Genomic DNA, 22850 nt, shown 5'->3' on the forward strand with positions numbered 1-22850 from the left:
GCACACATTCAATCAACTCATAAATGAAATAAACCATCACATAAACCTAGATATCTATAAACCAGCCAAATAACTTCACCTAAACATATTCACCAGGCTCATTATAGATTTCTCAATAGTGTTATGACCAAACAGAATTACATCACAATTCCTACACATATATCCATTCCAAAGAATCATACATTGTAACACCCAAGTTGTAGAATTATAGCACAAAGTCTAACATGTCTTGCAAGCTGAAACAAGATAATGTTTCTACCTACCCCATAGTCAACATACATACTCTAACAATTAAACATTTAATCGTCACAATATATCATACAAATTGTAGTAAGATAATCCACAATATCAGACGTCCACTCCTCTCTTTCCATTACAAGAATAATTTAAAGCAGTTTTAAGCATATTTCCTACATGAATTATATGTATATAATAATCTCCTAATTTAAAATACCTTTGAACCCAATTTCAAAGAATTCTCACAACTAGAATTCTAATTTCAAAGTAACTAGAACGTGAACATGAACATAACGTATAACCCAATATCAATTTCCTTAAACAAGAATAAAAAACAAAACCTAGAGTAGACGAAAAACACATCCAATCAAGTACATTTGGTTAGCTCCCCATACCTGGTTCAATGTCCTTTTATCGACAACTCTCGACTCACTTCACGTACCTCGTTCAAATTCTTGCATTCATCCTTTGGCTTCCAAGGACAAGCTCTTTTGATGCTATCCAATCACCCCTCACAATCCCTACACAACCCTTCACCGAACTCGCAAAAATAATCCTAAAATAAAACCCCAAATATTTGCTTCAAAAGATTCCACGAATCTGCCCCTCTCAATCCTACAATATAGCTCTTAGGCAAAGCCATGCTCACACCGTCGTGTTCTCTCCCACTAAGATAGGATTTGTTTGAGGAAAAAAAAACAAGAAAAGTAAACTAATCCTTTTTTGTCCGCGAAAGAGAAGAACAAACAGATTAGGGTTCCTCGCTTCTCGCTGATAACGATTGAAAATACCATTATCTGTGCTTTAATTTTGATACTAAATGCACCCTTTTTGACTTAGAAACTTGCTTTAACTCATGTTTTTGCTTTAGTTTTGTGAATAAGAGAGTTAAGGTTATACTTGATGATTTTATCACTAAGCTCCCTTGATTTTGTAGGCTATTGGAATGATTTGAAAGAAGAGTTAAAGTACCAAATAGTTGGAATGCAGAAAAGTCAACCAAAATGCAGAAAAGCGAACCAGAATGCAGAAAAGTCAACCATAATGCAGAAAAGTAACCAAAATGTAGAAAAGTCAACCATAGTGTAGAAAAGTCAACCAAAGCGTAAAATATAGCGTCGTTTCACGCTCGGGCACCCTTTTGGGGGCATTGAATGCAGTTTTAAGTGCTGCAGATCACGCTTGGGCACCCTCTGAAGGGCCCTTAGCGCCATTCCTCTCGCATTCACGCCCGTTGAGCGCTAAGCGCCGATGATGTGGGCTTGGACCTGTTTTTTGTTATTTTTATGATCTATTTAAGAGCCAGACACCTTAGGGTTTGTATCTTTTGATGGCTTAAACACAGAAACATGTTTTTCACCACTTTGGGGGCAGATTTGGGGATGTGGGAGCTCCCCTCTTCTCTTTCTAGGGTTTTATCTTCATTCCATTCCATTGTACACCTAATTTCTCCATGGTGATGGAGAACTAATCTCATTTGTTATTTAGGAAAGATGTAACCTCTAAAATCTCTTGTATTTGAATTAATTCTTATTATATATGCTTCTTTCATTAATTGTTAGGGTTTTTTCTCTATACTCTATGCTTGCTTTGTTTAACTCATTCATAGCATGATAATTGATTTTGTCGATATGGACACATATGGGGAAATCTAGATCTGGGGAATCTATCCCAAAAGCAATATTGCCTCGACATAAGGATATGAGTTTTGGTTGCCTTTAAGCTTCAATGCGTATGTAATGTAGAATTAATTGCTAAGGAGACAAGACATTGTAAACTAGTAATTAAGGATAGGCTTGTAAATTAGAAAGTGACATTAACATTAATGAAGAAGAAAAAATCATTTATGCATGAGAGGGATTAGGTGAAATTTAAACCCTAATAACATTATCATCTAATATTATCAACATCATCCATTCACTTTTGTGTTTATCCTCAATTGATCAATTTGCATTCATGTTTATTTTTCTGCACTTTGCATTCACAAACCCCAAAATATTGTTCTTATAGTCTTAATTGGTTAAGCAAAAGCACAACTGTTTAGTGTCGTGAGTCTCTTGGGAAAATGATATTTGGTCTTACCATTTTATATTACTTGATACAATTTGGTAAATTTGCCAAGGTCTTAGCAAGTTTGTTGAGATTATTGATAAGGGGAGCACTGGTTTAGCTAAACCTTAAAATCTCACAGTGCTTCTAGTTTTTTATGATGACAACACATTATTAATAACACATTATTAATAACACATGTACTGATATGTGTTACATGTTCATTACTTTCATGTGTATGAATTCTTAAAGAACATGTTTGTGTTAATTATGTCTATGTGTGCATACTCACTGTTTTCTACATGAGATATCATCTATGATTGCATAACATATGTTTTGGAAAAGAAAACCACATGCACTTTGGTTGAACTTATATTGTGTGGCAAAATTGCAACTTTTTAGTCGACTTCATTATGAAGCAAGTCGATAAAAACTCGTGACTTTGCACAGATTTTCAAAAACAGTGCTGTGTGTATTTTTGCAAAGAAAGATTTTTAAAACTGCATTGTGTTGAGATTGTTGACAAACACAAACTCTATATCAAACTAGTTTTTGATGATGACAACACAGTGCTTAATAACAGTACACATGTTCCAGTATTACATGTTCTTATTTTGAAGTGTTTGTTATATCTGTTGAACATGTTTTATTGATTTACAATTTATGTTCCTATGATTGATTGAGTGTTATTTTTATGGAACATGCTTGTATTGAAATGTGAAATAAAATGTTTTTGATTACTGCACATTTCTAAAAGAAAAGATCACAAACACCTTATGAACTTATATTTGTTGTGACAAAGTTCTACTCTAGTTGAATACACTCATAATGGATTCGACTATGCTAAAATCTTTGTACAGATTTTGTGAACCAGTGCTATATGAGATTTTGTGTTGAAAAGTATTTCAAAGTGATTTTTCATGTGTCAGTCGACATTGTGGATTACATATTCGACTGTGTTACTGATCTGTTTGAAATTCTGTTAAGCCTACACGCTCCAACAACTATATTTTTCAAAAGTTAGTTAAGACTGTGTGATCTGGTCAACTGTAATAAATGTGTATTGATTTTGTTGACTGAGGAGCCTTTGTGTTGATTGTCTGTGATAACTGTTTTAATACAGTCGACTGTATTAGTAGGCTATTCGACTGAGAAGCAATCTGATATAATAGAAAGCTATAAATATTGTTCTGTGACTTTTGTGATCTGACATTTTCATTTTCCTGTTTCAGATTGAATTCCTTGTTTTAGAAGCTCCAAGAATTCTCCAAGAAGACGGTGGCGATCTTGCTTGAGAGAGATTCAAAGGGAGGAGTCAATTGCTCATACTGCTTGATCAATATCTACACAAAGAAGGTGCTTCTGTTTGAATTTGAAGGCTTGACATCCTGTGAAGACTGCTGCATTTGATTGAAGGTTTGACAACCTGTGAAGTCTGCTGTGATAGGCTTGACATCCTATGAAGAGTGCTGGTGACACGTTGAGGATTGTTCGACGTGGGTGCAGATTGCAGAAGAGGGGATTCTTGCTGCAATTCTGGTTTTGTGTGTGCAACTATATTTGGTTTTGGGTTAGAGCGGAAATTTATATTTTTGCGTGGTGCTTCTATAAATTCCTTGTTGTAAAAACCGCAACCATTATAGTGCATTTGCTTTCTGGGTTGGAAGGACACTGGATGTAGGCATTATTGGCCGAACCAGTATAAAAACCAGTGTTTGATTTTCTCTATCTCTGCACTCTTTATTTCCAGTCGACTATATTTGTTTAGCAGTCAACTGCGTTTTTCTGCTGCATTTCATTTTCATTACTTGCATTTCAAGGAAAGATCAAAAGCTTTGAATTTTCATACCAAGATTGCGAAAAGATTTTGATTTTGAACTAACACCAATTCATCCCCCCTCTTGGTGTAAAACGAAGCCTACCTGTTTCCTAACACATTGAAGTGACAAAGTCGATTGTATGGGCAAACTACTCGACTTAGTTAGTTATGTTTTGAATTTCTGATGATGCTTGTGAACTATAACAACTATATTTTGTTTCTTTGACCAAACATTAATTGTTAGTCAATTGAACTAAATGTGCAATCAATTTAGTTGGTCTGAGTGCTACTAAATGTTATAACTAACATAACGTGATTCTTGATCATTCTGCAGTGAAGGTGTTCATACGTGATCAAATACTTCTTTCAATCTTGTGAAGATTGTGGCTATCCTTTTGTGATTACAAGAAGAGGACGTGCTACGTTCTGGGAACTTTGAGGATTGTTCAAAGTTGACAAAGACTGTAGGAGAGGGGATATCTTGCTGCTGTTCTTTGGGTGTTGTATGCCTATATTTTTGTTAGAGGGTTAGAGAAGTGTTTTATATTTTAACGTTCAGGTCTCTATGGAAACCTTATTGTAATTATAGTGTATTTGCTTCTAGATACAAGAAAAATACTAAATGTAAGCAATTTGTTCGAATCAATATAAAAACTACGTTTAAATCTTCTATCCCTTAACTGCTTTATTTTCAAGTCGACTCTTTAATCTTCCGTGATTATAATGCCATCTAATAACTATTTAATTTATATTCTATCACAATATAAAAAATAAACATTTATAAAACAAGTTATACATTATTTGAACCACATAGAATTTGAACGAGCAACCTTAAACCCCGAACTTTTTCCAATTAAACTACATAACACTTGTGAAAGATATACTTGATTTCCTTAACAAAAATATTCCAATAACAAACTTATACATAATATAATCTTAATTTCTCGAGTCTTACGACCCTCGAGTAAAACAAACGAGTACAATGATGTCAAACCCCTAAACTACCACTGGACAAAAAACCTTCATATCCATGGAAACTAAAAACCTTCAAAACCACTTATTAACCCAAACCAATTGAAAACGATTAATGGGAGACGAAACCAGAATCATTAACAAAATTAGAATCATTAACAACAATAATAAAACAACAAATCAAAGAAAAATAGGGAGAGAACAACAAATAGAAGAAAGGAAGAGATATATCAACAAATCAAATAAAGAAAGGGAACATAAATGAAAGTTCAAAACCGGGACAAAAATAAAAGTCAAAAAACACAAGAAAAAAAATGAAATTCCCAAATATTGTCCCACTTTAACCCGAGTTCATATTTTAAATTAAGATTTAAACATATTTTTGGTCTCCAAGTTATAAACGGATATTCAGTTTAGTTTAGGTTTTTAAAAATGTAAATCTTTGGTCCCTAAATTATAAAAAATGTATCAAATAAATTGAACACTTCAAAGTTATACTGTTTTTGGTTGTTTCTTAACAACTGTTACATCGCTCTGATTTGTTAAGCGAGGACTAAATTGAACATCCGCTCATAACTTAGGGACCAAAAAGAGGTTTAAACCTTAAATTAAATATGTCTTATTTTTATATGAAAAACACTTCAAAGTAGTAGCATTCTTAACCTCCTACTCAATAAAATCTGTTTTCTTTTTTCTTTTTCTTTTTTCATCTATGGATTCTCCTTGCTACGAATATCATCAACAACATGGCAACGACCCATCTCAAACTTTATCCTATGAGCAATTGTCACAGTCTTGTTATTCCCGTAATATTAATACTAATGATAATAGTAATTATTATGCGCCACATAACCAAGCCCAATTCCAACAACACTCCAATTAGATCCCAATCGCCCTTGAACCGCCTCATTCTACAGAACCCTCACACTCCCACGCGATGAACCCGGTCCACCCTGCGCCGGTTCCAGGTTCCTTAAACCCTACCGCAGTCGCAGCCATAGCGGGAGCTCTCGCGCAGCTTGTGGGGAACGTTGACGGGTTACCAAGAGAACTGGTAAAGTGAAAGAGATTAGTTTATTTATTTACTCCAGTTTTCCTTTCTCATTAACAAAATCATTTGATTGATTCATAGAGTATGAGAGGGAATCGCATGTTACATTGAATTTTTCTGTCGCTATGAGTGGGATGTCATAGGTAAGTGGGTAAACAATGTAGGGTTGTATCCTCTTAATGTTATTCGCTTATTGCTGAAAAATGTAGTAGCCATTTTTAAAATGAATATTTTCTGGTGGGTGCTTATATTTGTCATATTTTTTATTAAATGTTTTATGAGATGATGTATATATTAATATGTGCATTGGGGTCATGTTCTTCCTCTCATATACATTGCCTGATGCTGCACCTCTGAAATGCTAGACTTGTGTCTTGCGTATGAATTTGAATATTGCATGCATATAACATTCACTTTGGTAAAAGAATCTGCCCTGAAATGAGTGACTTACGTTGCTCCAGCTTCTTTTGGTGGTTAACTGTCAGCCTTAGTAATTGGACTCATATTTGGTTGATATTGATAAATTTGCCTTGTGTATTTGTTAGGATTCACTTTCTTGAATTGCCATACTACAGCTCGGAAACAAGAAAACGTCCCTGTTCATATGACAAGTACACTGAAATATCTCTTTAATTCTTCAATTGTTAAATACAAAGAGCGAGGTAAACAAGTTTACCCTCCAAAGGAGCTCTCTCCTTTTCTACAATAGAATCTCTAGTTTACACACAAATAAATATTCTAACCTCCTACCTGTGTGAAGGGAAACATTTTCCCTTGGTTTTATCCGTGTACATTGCTGGTGATTGGAATAATAGCTTCGTTTCCAGTGCTGAGTATTGCCAACACTGGTGTTTGTGGGTGTAAAACTGAACATGTTAGGTTTCTTTGTAATCAAGAAACCTAACACGATCACTAATAATAGATATAGGAATCCCATGCAGTTTTACTACTTCTTTCACGAAGGTTTCCACTATTGCCTTGGCCGAGTAGGAATGCTTAATGAGTATGAAATAGCCATACTTACTCAACCTGTCTAAGCTGACTTCCTCCCATTGGCAAGGGTTGAAAAAACCCTTGAGGAGATGATGCTAAGTATTTATGTTGTGGGGAAACGAAGCAAGTCGCCACAAACTCAGTAATAGTCTTTATACCAATCCAATATAGAGATTGGGCAATCCTTTTGTATGTACAAAAAACACCTAAATGTCCACCTGTAGAAGTCATGTGATACTCCGAAAGCAACTTGGAATCCAAGAGGACATGGCTGACGACACTAATCAGCCTTTATGGTGTAGACGACCATGCCCTATTGTATACTTAGCATGTGGCTCTGGGTTGGCCATTAAGTCTTTAATCTTTTGCGAAATTGGATCTCCATCCACCTCCTTGGTAATTGATTGAAAATCTTGCCAAAATGATTTTGAAAAGACACAACTCCTCTTCCTCTGTCACATCTTCAAATCTTCTGGGCAAGGTGTCATCTACCTTGTTAGAGGCTCCCATTTTATAGATTCTTTCAAATTCGTATCCTTTCAGGCCAAGAAAACGCCTTAGAGCCTTTGTTGACTTAGGAATAGGCCACTGGTGGATGCTTGCAATTTTTTCTGGATTCATTTCTACTTTTTTGCATGATATCACATGGCCTAAATACCTGACTTCTTTCTTCCAAAAATCACATTTTTCTTGTTTGCAAAGAAACGCTGCTGCTGTAACGTACTTCACATCCATCATGCAATCAAAATATTTCCACAATCCCTTAATCAATATCAAATTTTCCAAAAGCATTCTGTGTTTGAGTTTATGAATTGACTTGATTGGCACTCCTTGTATGTGAACATCGTAATAAATGATTTTTTATTTTCATTCAAGCGTCCCAAAATCAAATATGAAGTGGGAAGAAAAGTATTGGTTAGTCTTATGAAATCCATTCTTTTAGTAAATTTGTGCAGTAAGGAAATGAGACCAGTTCTTGAATGTATGTAGGTTCTGAATTTTGTACTAGTGATAAGCTGGTATTTTCTTCTGAAAATTTTCCAATATTAAAAGCTGCAAAAGGTTTCCAATATAACTTCTTTATCTTTTGTATCAAGAACTCTGCAATTTCCTTGTACTTTGGTGTATTATTAGTTACAATTTGACTTGCATTCTTGGTCTGCATGGTAATAGCTTAAAGGCTATTTCCTGCTGGACCGGGTTCAAATGCAGGTGCTTGAAGAAAATGGAAAATTAAGCATATCAGTTTCAATTTGGACAATATTCTTTTCCCTAAGCCTCAGCAACATCCTACTCCATCATCTTGAAAACTTTTTTCAACTGTTCACATATGTCAGAAGCATCAATAGACTTCAAAAGGATCAGTCCCCTTAGAACTATTTACCAAAATGTTAAGTATAGCCCTCGTCGTATCAGTCCATCCAACCATTTTTGTTCTTCCAAAAACTGAAGTTCTTTCAACTTGTTGCTTCAAATATTTCACCAAAATTTCATAGAATGATAGTGGGTTAAATCTAGTACCTCTTTTGGCAACCAACACAACCATTATCTTGAACTTTTCACTCTTTTCTTCATTAAATGGCATAGCATTGTTGTAAAAGAATAAGGCAAGCATCCGTTGTCTCACTTTTCTGGAGATTGACATTGATAGTAGCTTGACTGCTCACTCCCCTTTGCTAAATGTACTTTATTAGAGATATTATATTTAGTTTATATTGTGTTTATGTTAATTAGGGAAATATAGTCCCTATATGTTTATTAGAGAAACATTGTTCTTATTTTATTTTATTTTATTCTTACATATTCATTTGTATTTGGGCTTAGCCCATATTTCTTCTATTATAAATAGAGAACCCTATGTGTGTATTTAACACAAGGGATTAATTCCAATATATAATTTTCACTATATTTAACATACTTGATGAAGAATGACTCTTCTTACCTTTGTCATTTTCCAACATAACACATACAAATCCTTAAAATTCTTTAAACTTTGAATTTTTAATCAAACTTTGCTGCAGTTGATAAACAATACCTAACATTAATTTTTTAACATCTTTAGGTACTGCTATACATGTTCCAACATCCTTTGAACTTCTTGCTAAATGATGTTTGAATCAATAAATTTCTTCTGATAATATTTTTTCACAATATTAACACCTCATGTTTCCTATTTTCCCATAAATTGAAATGCAATGAGTACACGTAGGATAAGTTCTTGATCCGATAACCATTTCCTCTTCTAGGATGGTGATTCAAATCACCTTCAGTTGATGCTGTTTTTTTTTTCTTTCTCAAATTCTAAACAGAACAGAACACATGCCATGTCTGAAATGACAGCAATAACAAGAAAATATGAAGAAAAGTTACAGAACAGGACAGAGTCCGGATGAAGGCAGCACTGGTGATGTTAACGTGAGAGTTTGAGATGGCGACTAAATGGTGGTTAGTGCTCAATGGTCGACATAGCGAAGTTAATGTCACTGACAGCAACATCAGTGTTGCAATAGCCAACAACAACAGTGGTGATGAGAATGTCATTAATGATAAAAGAGCTGTGCAGAGTTGTTTGAATTTGTTTTGATTTGCGAATGGGAACCCTAAGGGAAAGGGTCATCATTACAAGTTGGTTTTTATCTTTTTTCTTGTCAAGCTTTTTTAGCTCCTATCCTATCTGCTCAAAGGATCAATTTCGTGCAGAATCTGCCAATTTCATGAGAAACTGCATGATCCCACTACGGCCTATGCATTTCACAATGTGTAGTGTATGTCAACTTGCTGTCTCCCATTCTCTAAGAATCATGAGTATGCAAGTATTCTTTTGGCAACATTGAACAACAAGCTATCTTATTTTCAAAATCGTGAAGTTTGAATAATTCTAGAAATCAGGGTGCTTCTTTGCATGAATATTTGTTTGTTATTTCTATATTTTCCTTGAAAAGTATACTTATTTATTAGGAGATTAATTAGACTAGGTAGTTGTAGGAACATGGGAACATTACTGAATTCTTGATCCATTCTGGATCCATGCTGGGTCTGCTTCTTTTAATTTTCCTAGCGGCAAACAGAAGTGAATGCATGATCAAACTGTAAAGTTGTTTTTCCTTTTTATCATGCAATTCGGGATTCATGTAGAGCATGCAGTGGATGCTTCTTTGCATGAATATTTGTTTGTTATTTCTATATTTTCCTTGAAAAGTATACTTATTTATTAGGAGATTAATTAGACTAGGTGAATTGTAGGAACATAGGAACATTACTGAATTCTGGATCCATGCTGGGTCTGCATCTTTTAATTTTCCTAGCGGCAAATAGAAGTGAATGCATGATCAAACTGTAAAGTTGTTTTTCCTTTTTATCATGCAATTCGGGATTCATGTAGAGCATGCAGTGGATGCATTTCATTTTCAATGAAGTTGACAGAATTTCAAGAAGCATTGTTAATGTTTCACATTAAAAATTTAATAAGCTAAGATAAGCTTAAATATTAAGGCTGCCTTGAATGTAGTCTCTTTCTTTCCAAAAGTTTACTTGGCTTGTCATGATTTGCTTTCCTTAATGAAATATTAATGGTAGTGCTATTAGTTTTTGTAATGCATCCCTGTTAATTTCAATATGCTGTTTATATTTAACGTATTATTTGCAAATTGGGATGAATTACTGAGTTCTTATGTTAAACATTCTTTTATTTCTGTCATTCTGTCTCTCTCTCAAACTACCTTCCCTTGTGATTATGGTGCCACTTATATATGCACATTTTTTTTAATTCTCCCACCTCATCCCTGCATAAATCATTTGTAGCCGAGATTTGGAATTTCCAGCCATATTAGAGTTAATTTGAATGCTTATATGCAGAGTGTTCCATCTCAAGGTCGCAGGGGTCGCAGACCATTTAGAGGCTATTATCGTGACCGATTCAATCACCATCATCGTGGTAGGGGACGTGGCAGGGGTCATGGTGGGCAGATCTCTTCTCATTTTTCTCAAGCCACGATTGCTAATGTAGCAGAGGTGCCACCTACTGATGGGGCCACTTCAGTGATACAACCATCAACAGTCTCTGGACAATCATCATTACCAAATGTGGCACAAGTTCCATCTGCACCGTTGCAAGCACCACAACGTAAGTTATGGTGTGAAATCTGTAAAGCCGAGTGCAATACTCCCAAGATGTTGGAGCAGCACAAAAATGGAAAGCGGCATAGGATGAACATGATTGTACATGAAGAACTACAAAGGCTCAAAGCTCTAAATGGACAACAGTGTGGAAATATATCTACTTCTGAATCGAATTTAACAATCGAACATGAAAAATCTCAAAAATATGAGATAAAAAGATTACCTTCAGAAAATGTTGGTTCTGAAGCTATAATTGATAAGCACAAAGATGAAACTGAGCTTCAGAGTAATGTAGAAGGGGTTTCCGAAGTTCAAACTGAAGAGCCTCAAGAAGAATCTAGAGAAAACTCCTTCATACAAGGAGGTGGAATCAAGCGTACAATGAGCGTTGGTAGAGGAGGTAAATTTATGAGGAGTGAAGATGGGTCAAAAAAACTGGTGGAACCTCCAAAGCCTAAGCATAAGCCGGTTACATCTATCATATGCGAGTTGTGCAATGTTAAATGTGATTCCCAAGTTGTCTACAATAGTCACTTGACAGGGAAAAAACACCTGTCAAATTTCAAGCGTGTCCATGGCTACCAAGCTTTGAATGGAGAAGCAGGGATCACATCGTTTCACTCTCCTGGTATTAATGCTCTGTCAAATGCAAATAATTTTGCAGTCCAACATGCAAATAATTTTGCAGTCCAACAAGGTGTAGGTGTCACACCGGGCATTGGTGATCCACGGAACCTTCTGGCTCATCTCCTTGTGACTGTGCTATCAAATGTCCTTGTACCACCAACAGAACCACTGTCAGGTGCTGTGGCTGATCAGATACAAGCACCAACATTCGTGGGAGGATCAAGTCATCAAGCAACATTTCAAAATTTGACAGAGGCTCGAGTCTCAGATTCCATGGCATATTTTGAGACGAGTAAAAATCATTCCGGGAGAACAAAAGGTCAGATTCCTTCTGTCACATTACAGCTGGGTGAGGATGCAGGTTTAAGCAATAATGCTAACACTGAATCAGTTGGTGGAAGTTCTGCAAAGGAAGTTACGGTGGTGAAACCTCCCCAGGATAGTGCGGTTATAACACCTGCAGGAAACCCAGTTGCAATAAATAAACAAATACCTTCATAATGTGCAATCTCCAACATCATAGACGTTTAGAAGGCCATAGAAGATGTGATAATCTTTTTTTGTTTTTGTCTCATCGTTGATTTAATTTTTCAGTACTTTCAAGTGATTAAAAGTTTAATATTTTAACACTTTGAACTAACATAGGTGGGATTCCCGCACCTAGCTCTATAACATGATCTTTTAGTTACAAGGTTAAAGCATTTGCATATATGTTGAAGATACTGGGAGACATGCCAGAAATCCATCGTTAGACTGAATATTAAAGAAGTAGCTGCACCATCGTATCTATTTATCAATGTTCCAAAGTGGGTATGAGAGTTGGATTGGATGGAAGGGTTGACGCAAAAAACTTTTTCTGTCTTGCACAGCAGAGTGCCCCAGTTTTAAATTTTTGTATAGCCAGAGAAAAATGTTTGTCAAATTTTTGTGTCAAGATTGTAATGTTGGTTCTTAATTCTTTTTAATCAATTTTAATCTTTTAATCTTTAGTTATCCAAGTCCGATTATTTAGTTACCTTTTCCTTTTTGGATTTGACACCATCTTAGTGAGAGTAAATACATGATGCTCAACAATTTTCCAGGATTGAAAGGGGTAACGTCTAACAAAATTTGTTGCCATAATTTGATAGTGATTGAACAAATTTTTACAAAATGATTAAAATTTAACGGATCAAAATTGTTTGAAAAATATTTCACAAATTGACTTGAATATGTTTTTGGTTTTCTAAATTTGGGGTAGCATTTATTTTTATCTTCTATTTTTTTTTTACTTTAGTATTTAGTTCATGAGTTTTGTAAAAAGTTATTTTTAGATCATAAGATGATATTAGTGATGTTGATGATAAGCCGAACGATTATCTACTCAGCGTTTAACATATGAATTTAATTGAGTGACATAACTTTTTGAAAGATTATTAAACAGGTAAACATATTTTTATTCATCAAATTTGGATGAATTGATCACTATTAAAATTTTTCATTTTCATTCCTTTAATTATGCATAGAAGTTGGTGGAGACTGTCAAAGCTCTTCCAAATTTACTAGAAGACAACAGCTGCATTGTGGAGGGTTAAGATCAACATCATTTGTTCCCCAAATCTATTTAGGAACACTGCACAAATTTAGGAACAAAAGCATGCACACAAGCGCACATACACACACGCAAGGGGTTTCTTTTCTTAGGCTCCTCTTGCAAAAGCATAGGACAAATATCCACTATAAAAAAGCCTGCTTTTTTAGTACATAAGTCTTCCTAACACGATAGCACCAACAAATTCTTCCTCAACAATACAAGAATTACTTAGACAGTAACATAAGTTAAGACAACAAATGCGACACTCAAGTTATCTAGACGATAATATAAGCCCACAAATGTGACACTCAAGTTACCTAAACAGTAACAAAAGCCTACAAACGTGGCACTCGAGTTACCTAGATAATAAGATGAAAAAAAAAAGTCCTCAAACGAGACATGAAGTTATCTAGATGGTAACAAAAAAACAAAATCCCTCAAAAGAGGCACCAAGTTATCTAGACAATAACATAAAAAGAAAAATCCTCAAAGGAAGAACTGAGTTATGTAGATGGTAACATAAAAGAAAAGTCCTCAAAAGAGGCACCAATTACCTAAATAGTAACATAAAAAGAAAAACCCTCAAAAGAGCCACCGAATTATCTAGATGGTAATATAAAAAGAAAAACCCTCAGAGGAGGCATTGAGTTATCTTGGCGATTACATAAAAAGAAAGGCCCTCAAAGAAAACACCGAGTTACCTAGATGGTAACATAAAAAAAAAAGGAACCCTCAAATGAGACATTGAGCTATCTAAACGATAACAAGTTACCTAGACATAACATAAAAAGAAAAACCTTCAAAAGAGGCACCAACTTACTTAGACAATAATATAAGAAAAGCTTGCCTAATTCGACAATACTCATATAGCAAAGCTCGCTAAGATAAGGAGGCAATAATTTGCCCAGTCCACCTGCATGGTCAAAGATGATCACATACAACTCGGCTAAAAACCTTAAAGCCAACTATGAATTGACCAAAGGGTTAGTTACTATCACAACAAGCATCCGCATGGGCTAATCAAATTTTCGAGCTTAGGGGGGTTTTTGTACATACCTGACCCAACAAATACATTAAGTAATGCTACCCAACTAGGCTCATTATGCTTTTTTGACCTAAAATGGTTGGATAATACTCTGAGATATATTTAATGGTGCAAATATTTATATATTAACAATATATGTGACCAAATTTCGATAGTTTGATTACATCAAGATATTCCTTAATATCATATATTTACATCAAGTAAGGTCTCACATTATTTTAATTATTTTGTTAATTATCATATATACAATAAGTTTTTATTTTATTGGTACTATTTGGTTTTATCACATGAGTCATAGGGCCTAGAAACCTTATCAATACACATGGTATTTCACCAATAAATACACACAATTCTCCCATACTCTTTCTTATACTCATATAGATCCTAAAACTCTTAAGGGGTTTTACTAATCTTTATCCAAGATTCAAATGAGTACAAACCACTCCTGGTATACACCAAGTATCGTAACCACTCATGTTTCTCCAGTATTATAACCACTCCTAATATCCAAGTATTCTGACCACTCCTGATATCCGAGTATTATAAACCACTCATGGTTCCCTTAACAAATCCTGACTAGTATGAGTTTACCCATTCCTAGTTTTCAAAGTATTATAACCCTTCTTGGTATGCCCCAAGTATTGTTAACCACTCCTAGTTCCCCTGATCAATCATGGCTAATACATTTAGCTCCATATAAGTGGTTTAATACAAACACAATTAGTGTTTGATTACAAATACAAATTTCAGTAACTCTCAGATAGAGGATAAATACAATACAATACAATCTTTGAACTTATGAAGTTCTTTCTCTTAGGTTGAAGAACATCAAACAATATAAGCTTTGAGGTAGAGTAGAGCTAGTGTTCAATGATCTTCTTATGCATGTTCTCTCCTTTTCTCTCTTCTATTTTTCTCCTTCTTCAATTTCAACAAGTTCTCATCTTCTGTGGATCTTCTTTATATAACTCTCTTGACAAATGACTGTTGGACATAAAGTTTACTTCTGGATAGGCTTCATATCCTTTTTAGGTAGTTGGTCAAACTCTGGTTTACGTTGTAGGGTGACAATGCTTTATCAAGGCTTTCTTTCATATGTAGCTTATATGACCTTTTAGTGTTAAAGCTTTGAAGAAACATACTAAAAATGTCTTCTTATCTCTTAACTTATTTTTGTCCCTTGTGTAGCGCTTATGAACAAAACTAAGTATTAACATTACATGCATAGACAACAAGAACAAAGCATGCAAGAGAGAGACACATTTTCGTACATTAATTGTTTTAAACATTAATAATCATCAAACACGTTTCGTGTTTAAAACATTTTGTCATATGTCAGCACCTATTGTTTGAAGACAAAGTGTTTGGTATGTTACACTTAAATTATGTGATCTCTTAAGCTTTTGTTTCATAATGTCGTCTAAACTCAAGTAGATCGTTTAAACACGATTAATAGAGCTTTTTTTTTCCTTTTTCAGATGCTATAACTTTTTTTAAAGCGTTATGGTGATTAGATACTCTATTAATGGTTCTATAGCATTTGACACCTTATATATCTTATACCTTAGACATGTTTGAGATATCAAATAGTTATATATCCTTTGATAGTGTTTAACATAATATACTGATATCCTTGATAAGTCATTCTGTCAGACACTTAGTTGCTTACCATGTTTGTGCATATAATTTTAAGCTTCAATGTTTACATAGATTATATTTCTGTTGAATTAGACGCTGGTTTCATTTAGATAGAAATTACTTCAAGCATTATATCCTTTATAAACGTTTATCTTGTTTTATACTTTAGATATATTGTTATATTTGATAAACACATGTTTTATCCCGTATTATCCTTATATGTCAACATTACACATTATATCATATGATCAATACTTCATTGAGTGTTGTTTGTTAAATTTCAAAACATAAGTTTTTGGATAGTCTAGTCTCTTTAGACGATCTTGTCTCAACACTAAATGCATACATTACTCTAAGAAGAGTTCACATAAATGTTATAGTACATGTACCAAGCTAAACGCTAATGAATGTCTAACGTTTAGATACATTTACAAATAGTAATTTATCGTTTGTTGTGTTGTTTTCTCTTCATTTGTGCAGATCATAAAGAATAAAGATTTATTCAAAAGTTCTACATTGGTTCAGAAGAACGTTAAGAGGTAAGAAGACATTCTGGGAATGTTTCCTCAATGCCTTTAATCTGACATATCCGTACAAGCAACACAATTGCCTCTGCAATGCAACATAGCATTTCGCCATGTACCTAAAGGCTATACCACTACATGAAATTTAATGCTCTGAGTAATGGATCTTTTTCGAAGAAGCTTATATAAAGAGGATCGCATCAAGAGAAGACAACAAGAATCAAGAATCATTATTGCATATACTCTATCAAAACACTTTTTTCACTTGCATCATCTAAGCTTTCTTTGAAAAGAAAATCTTTGTTATAAGTTTTCATATATTCTTTGTATTGCTAAAATATCTCCTCTAAGAAAGTCATTATCTATACTTGTTTTCATAAAAACACTTTACTATTTTTGTAGAATCAGAAGTGATTTGAAATACTTGTTTGTTTAACATAGGAGAGTTAAACATATAGTTAGTTAGACTATTTGATACCAAAAGTGATTATACTTGTTGTAAATCAAGAGTGGTTAAATTCATTGTAATATTTTAAAATATTAGTGAAACACCTAAGGGTGCTTTAGAGAGAATTGAACATAGCTCAGTTTGGAGTTAATTCATATAAAAACAAATTTTCTTCTTTTTTATATTTTTAAAGACTTTTTAAATGCTTTATAAAAGTATTTAAGTATTCTTCCTACAAACCGAATCTAACACTTCCTTCCAGAAGGTTTTAAACTTTATTCCAACATTCCCTTTCTAGAGTTTACATATGATTTCATGAATCCCAATAAGAACACTATGAATTTTCATAAATCAAATTTTTATGTCCATTATTGGTCAGCAACTAAGAGGCATAGGTGTTAATTCATACTTGGTTTTCAGTAGGTTATCTTGCTTTTAAGTATTTAGGGGTTCCTTTTTTTCATGGTAGGCCAAGGAAATGATATTTGCAATCAATTGTTGATAGTGTACAACAAAAATTTCAAAAGTGGAAAGGAAATACGCTGTTATTACACAATTTTCGTGTTTACAATTGGCCAACCATTTTGCTAAAACTGAGAATGGGTGCACGAGGAACGTCTTAGTCAGGCGAACTTTTTATCATTAAGTTCGCAACAGTTTCATGGATACAGGTATGTCAGTTTAGATCCTCTAATGAAATGGGGATTAGGTTTCCTTCTAGTTTAAAAAAACTATCACGCTTAAACTTGGAAGAAGCATGCTTGTTAAGGGTATATCTTAGGCTGATATGCTTTAAGCTAGGGTCTTTAGTAGGCATGTTGGTTATGTTTCTTGCGTCCTTTCTTTTGTCGGGTCTAGTATTAAATGTAGGATAAATGAAGTACATGATCATATGAATTGGTAGCTAGGCGATGCCATCAAAATCAGATTTTGGAGTGACATATGGTTGGAAAGACCATTGGTGGAATTGTTGCATATTCTGGCTCACTTTCATAACCATTTAACTTCTGAGGTTTGTGATTTGTTGTTAATCGGAAGAGGGGTAGTATAGAAGTTACAGCTGCTAGAGATGCAATTGTGGCTCAAACTATTTGTAATCATTCATCTAGATTGTTTGCCTGATAAGAGATGTTGGAAACAAGCTTGGGATGTTATTTTGTGTTTAAAACAAATTCACTTATTTCTATTTTCATAAATGTCCTAATTAAAGCCCTTTTAAAATTGTAACTTCTATTCATCATCCATCACCTTGTCGAAGGAGAATTTGTATGATTGTATTCACAAATTTAAATACACATAGCCTAAACATGGCTGGTGACTAAGGGGATAATCATCAAGAAAAGTAATTACTCTCTACAAACACCCATGAGGTAAATAGGCAAAACTTAAGTCAGCAATACGCTTCCCAAGAAGATCTAACAACCAAGAAGAGCTAAAATACACAAGCTAGGACGAAAAACAACAACCTTTTTTTCCACCATTATCAATTTCTTGGTTGGGAACAATTATTCTGCTTCCCTTAAGAAGCCCTGAACCCCCATTATCATCATCATTCGCGGAGAGTGATTTCTTGGCATGAATCCGATATATCTCAGTTAGAATGGTCAAAAAGCAAGTTTCAACATTAGTGGACTCAAGTGCTGATGTCTCCATAAAGAACAAATTCTCTCTTTGAGCAAACTCCTCTGCATCTTCCATTGGCACTGCTCTAAGGCTTGCCAAATCACTTTTGTTTCCAATTAGCATGACGACAATACTTTGGTCAGCATGACCTCGCAACTCTTCCAACCACCTTACCATGTGGTCAAACGATTGACGCTTAGTCATGTCATAAACTAACATTGCCCCTACAGCACCTCGATAGTATGCACTTGTAACTGCCCTGTACCTGTATGAGAAAAAGAGATCAATTTTCACACGCTAAACTAAATACCAAACAAAAGCTTCAAATTTGGGAAGTCTATTATTGCAGATAGATTCAATGACAGATTAAACTCAATCATTCAGGTGGAATTTAAGAAAGACGTAAAGACAATATATATGTAAGCAAGCCAAACCAAAGAGGCAAGGGATCACTTGCAAGTCGGTAGAAGTCGAGCTGTGTTTCAAGATGTGGCGAATGCGTGAAGACGCACCTAATAGGGGTTACTACCCTAAGTAATTGAGGGATGGTCTAGAAATTAAGAAATTTTCTCATATTTGTTAAGGAAAACTTGAAATGTGTTACGTTATAGTGGAATATTTTTGTGATGCAACCAGTAAACTCATTCCTTTTGGTATTTTTCAGTTATAATATTTGTTTATCATATAAATTTGATCTCCATAGGTAAGGGAGAATTTTTCCGAACAGTTCCATGACACAGAAAATGAACTATCAACAAAACCTAGTGGGAAGAGTTACCATATGAGATAAAAATCAATACCTACATCACTGCAGGATCCAGCTAATATTGTTATAATCTATTCAAGAAAGAAGTACAATACAACAAATAAAGCTAGCGATTCCTTTCTTCTTTCGAGAACAGCTTCACATGTACATTTTATCCTCAAATTTGCTCACAAGATACCAAGTAAAGTTTTTTTTATAGCTAAATAAAAAGTGATATAAAACACGAGATTCAGGTAGCTGAACTCATTCGTTCTTTGCATTAAATAACCAAATTTAATTTCAGTTCTATTAGTTCTCTAATTAGAAAGCTCAAAACTAGTTTGATTAGATCTAAATTTTCACAGTATTGCCGCCTAGTACGCAAAGTGTAGAAATTGAGTCACCATTGAAAGTATATGTGCAAGGTAATCTTATTTAATGCATCATAGTGTGGGTGTTAGAGTACACTTGCAAGGTATGGTCTTGAATCCCGTATCAATTATATTAGATTTTAGTGTGAGGATTATAAGGTCTTGGACTTTCTAATTATAATGTCTAACTTTTGTGCGGTGCTTCTCTCGAGTTTTTCATATTTGATATCGAAGTATGGATTCCATTGAAGGGCTCTGTACTGGCTCTCAGTAGCAGTAACGGGCTTTTATGGTATGATTCTTTCATCTATTGTTATACTAATAACATGAATGGGGCTCATCTGTTAATAGGTAAGATTAAGGATGGAAAGATGATTGAAAATATTGTATAAACCATTCAAGAAATATTCATTATGTTGAACAATATCCACTATGATCGACTAGAAATGGTACTTCTAGCAGTGACGATAAAACTGCATATTCTAATCAGCTAGTAGCCTGCACGAAATTTTTCTGTAGACCCTTCATTAGATGGTAATTAATACACCCAAGCATACATATTCAAATTCACTCAGTAGCAGCAGACAACTTTTCAAACAAACTCACATCAAAAAGTCAGTACAGCTAATTTCAAATGTATACGCCATTGCTACACAAGCGCACTAGCAGAGGTTAAGTTCCAGTATACGTTAAGCCAAAAATCACCTTTCTCTGTAAACTTTTTCACAGAAATAACTGTACAGCTAGGCCCTTTTAGTGGAGTTTTCAGAAGACTAAATTGACATGCTGAAGGAATCTTGAATGATAATCCTTACCAGTTTTCCTTATCCAACAAATATCATTAAATTAACTTAACCATATGCTAAGTTGTATTAATATTTCTTCTGTCTAGAGATTATTCATGTATCATACGACATCCATAATCATAACCTAGGAAATAATTTGATTCCTAATATGCTTTCTGAATTATGAATTGATCCAATCCAACCATTCCATAAAAAAATAAAAAATGGGTAAATAAGCTTTGTTGGCAAAAGTTAAATACATACCTTTCTTGGCCAGCGGTATCCCAAATCTGAGATTTGATGGTCTTGTTATCGATGATGAGTGTTTTAGTCTGAAACTCAACCCCAATGGTTGCCTTGGAATCGAAGCTGAATTCGTTCCTTGAAAAGCGTGCAAGAAGTTGAGTTTTGCCAACTGCGGAGTCCCCAATCAACACCACCTTGAACACGTAATCAATCTTTTGGCTGTAATCCCCGTACAAGTTCGACATCCTAAAAACAATTCCCTAACCCACATGCATCAAATTCTAATTAACCGCTATACAATTGGATCGTCACTCGTCGTCACCATTTGTTTGAATAAGAAATTGTAAGCAATCAAGAAATTGATTTCAACAAGTAATCAAAAAAATACTGGAAGATCACGGATACTTGAACGTGAGAACTGGGAGGGCGTGACGTGATGCAATCGGAGAAAGAAAATCAAGGCAAATTCTTCCTCCTTGTATTTGATTTTTCTTGCGCTACACGGAATATATTTTTTTCATTATCATATATTGTGATAATTAACATTGAAGTATGATGATTATTATTAATAATAAGGTATACTTATAAATAAATAAATAAATAAATAAATAAATAAATATATATATATATATATATATATATTATCTCCTATAATATATTAAAAACTTGAAATAATAATATTCTATACTCTTGTCACTTTGATGTAATATTTAAAATTCTCTATACATTAATTATGTTAATAAATATGTCGTAGGTGTTCATTAGGAATTAATTAGTTAAATATCTTATGCCCTTCGTAGTGAGAAAAATATTATACATTGATGGGTTCATGGAAGGAAAATTTAATTGGGAGATATAATAATAATAATACTTTAGTTCATGTGTATGGATTTTTATTTTTATATAATACTCAATTTTTTATTTTTATTTGTTGTGAAACTTAAAGTGAATTTTTTAATGATTTCTTTTCAAAAGATGAATTGTTTTTATATTGTTATATTTTTCCTAAAGGAAAAACATTCTAAATTATAAGTATTCTTTTAATTATATCATTATTTATCTTAATAAAACATTTTTATTTAAATCATTTGTGAAGAAGAATTTTAATATAGAAATATATTGTATCATTTAAACCATTGAGACAAATAATTAATTATGATACTAAGGGGTTTTGGACAGAAGATTTAGGAAGGAAATAAAGAATTATGATATCTAAGTCTAACCCAAAATAGATTGACACCACTCAAATCCAAAATAAAAAAAATGTTTATAGGTCTTCGTCCTTAATTAGTGTTCAATTTTCTCATTTTTATCCATAAAACATAAGCTCAAACATGAATTCCTAACATTTATTATATTATAAGTTTTTATTTAATGCATTTAGGAAATATATATATATATATATATATATATATATATATATAGGGGTTTGTTAACACGCGTACGCCTGTTTTTCAGTTGGTACGTTTTAACAATGTGTACCGGATTATAGTAGACAAAAGTACCCTCATTTATCATGGATTCAAGTTTTAAGGTCAAGGATATTTAAATAATTTTCATTCTCAAAACTAAAAAAATAAAAAGAAACCCCCAAACCCTTACTCGCCTCCCTCATTCCTCTCAACCCTTTCTCTCTCATCTCTCTCACTCCAACATTTTCTCTGTCATCTCTCTCATTCCAACATTTTCTCTGTCATCCCTACTGTTGCCCCAATTGAAAAAAAAAATCAGAAACCCTTTGTCATCAGAGATATTTTCTCTCTCATCTCAACATTTTCTCTGTCGTCATTCCAACATTTTTTCTCTTATCTCAACCCAATTGAAGATGGTGGTAGCAATTTGAATCATCAGAGATATTTTTTAAAAATTGAAAAAGTTTACTCTTTTATAATGATTTTATATTTATTAATGTGTGTAAAATGAATATAAACTTTGTCATTTTATGTTACTCTTCCCAAATCTCAAAGGTAAAAAATGATTTTACT

At 33.7% G+C, this 22850-nt stretch overlaps 2 protein-coding genes across 10 annotated transcripts; one reads left to right on the forward strand and one right to left on the reverse strand.

The window, feature by feature from the left end:
* Positions 1-5727: 5727 nt before the first annotated feature.
* LOC106780287 lies at positions 5728-12504 on the forward strand. 9 transcript variants are annotated; one of them, XM_022776928.1, is made up of 4 exons: positions 5998-6131; positions 6210-6271; positions 9431-9566; positions 10977-12504. In XM_022776928.1, exons 3-4 carry the CDS (start codon positions 9561-9563, stop codon positions 12366-12368), a joined length of 1398 nt encoding a protein of 465 aa, XP_022632649.1. In that variant the 5' UTR covers positions 5998-6131; positions 6210-6271; positions 9431-9560; the 3' UTR covers positions 12369-12504. The 9 variants fall into 9 exon arrangements, with proteins under 9 accessions (XP_014524051.1, XP_022632648.1, XP_022632649.1 ...); XM_022776924.1 differs by lacking the exon at positions 6210-6271 and adding an exon at positions 6674-6790 and having other exon boundaries at positions 6011-6131; XM_022776925.1 differs by lacking the exon at positions 6210-6271 and adding an exon at positions 6674-6790 and having other exon boundaries at positions 6011-6131; positions 9436-9566.
* Positions 12505-18344: 5840 nt separating this feature from the next.
* On the reverse strand, positions 18345-21361 carry LOC106780262 (ras-related protein RABA4d). The gene is made up of 2 exons (XM_014668536.2): positions 20884-21361; positions 18345-18983 (listed from the first exon to the last, which is right to left on the reverse strand). Exons 1-2 carry the CDS (start codon positions 21108-21110, stop codon positions 18542-18544), a joined length of 669 nt encoding a protein of 222 aa, XP_014524022.1. The 5' UTR covers positions 21111-21361; the 3' UTR covers positions 18345-18541.
* Between the last annotated feature and the right edge of the window lie 1489 nt (positions 21362-22850).

This window comes from Vigna radiata, unplaced genomic scaffold (genome assembly GCF_000741045.1).
Source record: "Vigna radiata var. radiata cultivar VC1973A unplaced genomic scaffold, Vradiata_ver6 scaffold_171, whole genome shotgun sequence".
In the NCBI taxonomy this organism is placed as follows: domain Eukaryota; kingdom Viridiplantae; phylum Streptophyta; class Magnoliopsida; order Fabales; family Fabaceae; genus Vigna; species Vigna radiata.

What these genes read in the sequence shown, in the direction of transcription:
- LOC106780262 (XM_014668536.2), bottom strand. Translation starts at nt 21,110, where the DNA reads ATGTCGAACTTGTACGGGGATTACAGCCAAAAGATTGATTACGTGTTC. An exon ending in GATACCGCTGGCCAAGAAAG is followed by an intron (nt 18,984 to 20,883) that starts GTATGTATTTAA and finishes TTTCTCATACAG; the next exon opens with GTACAGGGCAGTTACAAGTG.
- LOC106780287 (XM_022776922.1), top strand. Translation starts at nt 9,713, where the DNA reads ATGGGAACCCTAAGGGAAAGGGTCATCATTACAAGTTGGTTTTTATCT. An exon ending in TGCATTTCACAATGTGTAGT is followed by an intron (nt 9,887 to 10,976) that starts GTATGTCAACTT and finishes GCTTATATGCAG; the next exon opens with AGTGTTCCATCTCAAGGTCG.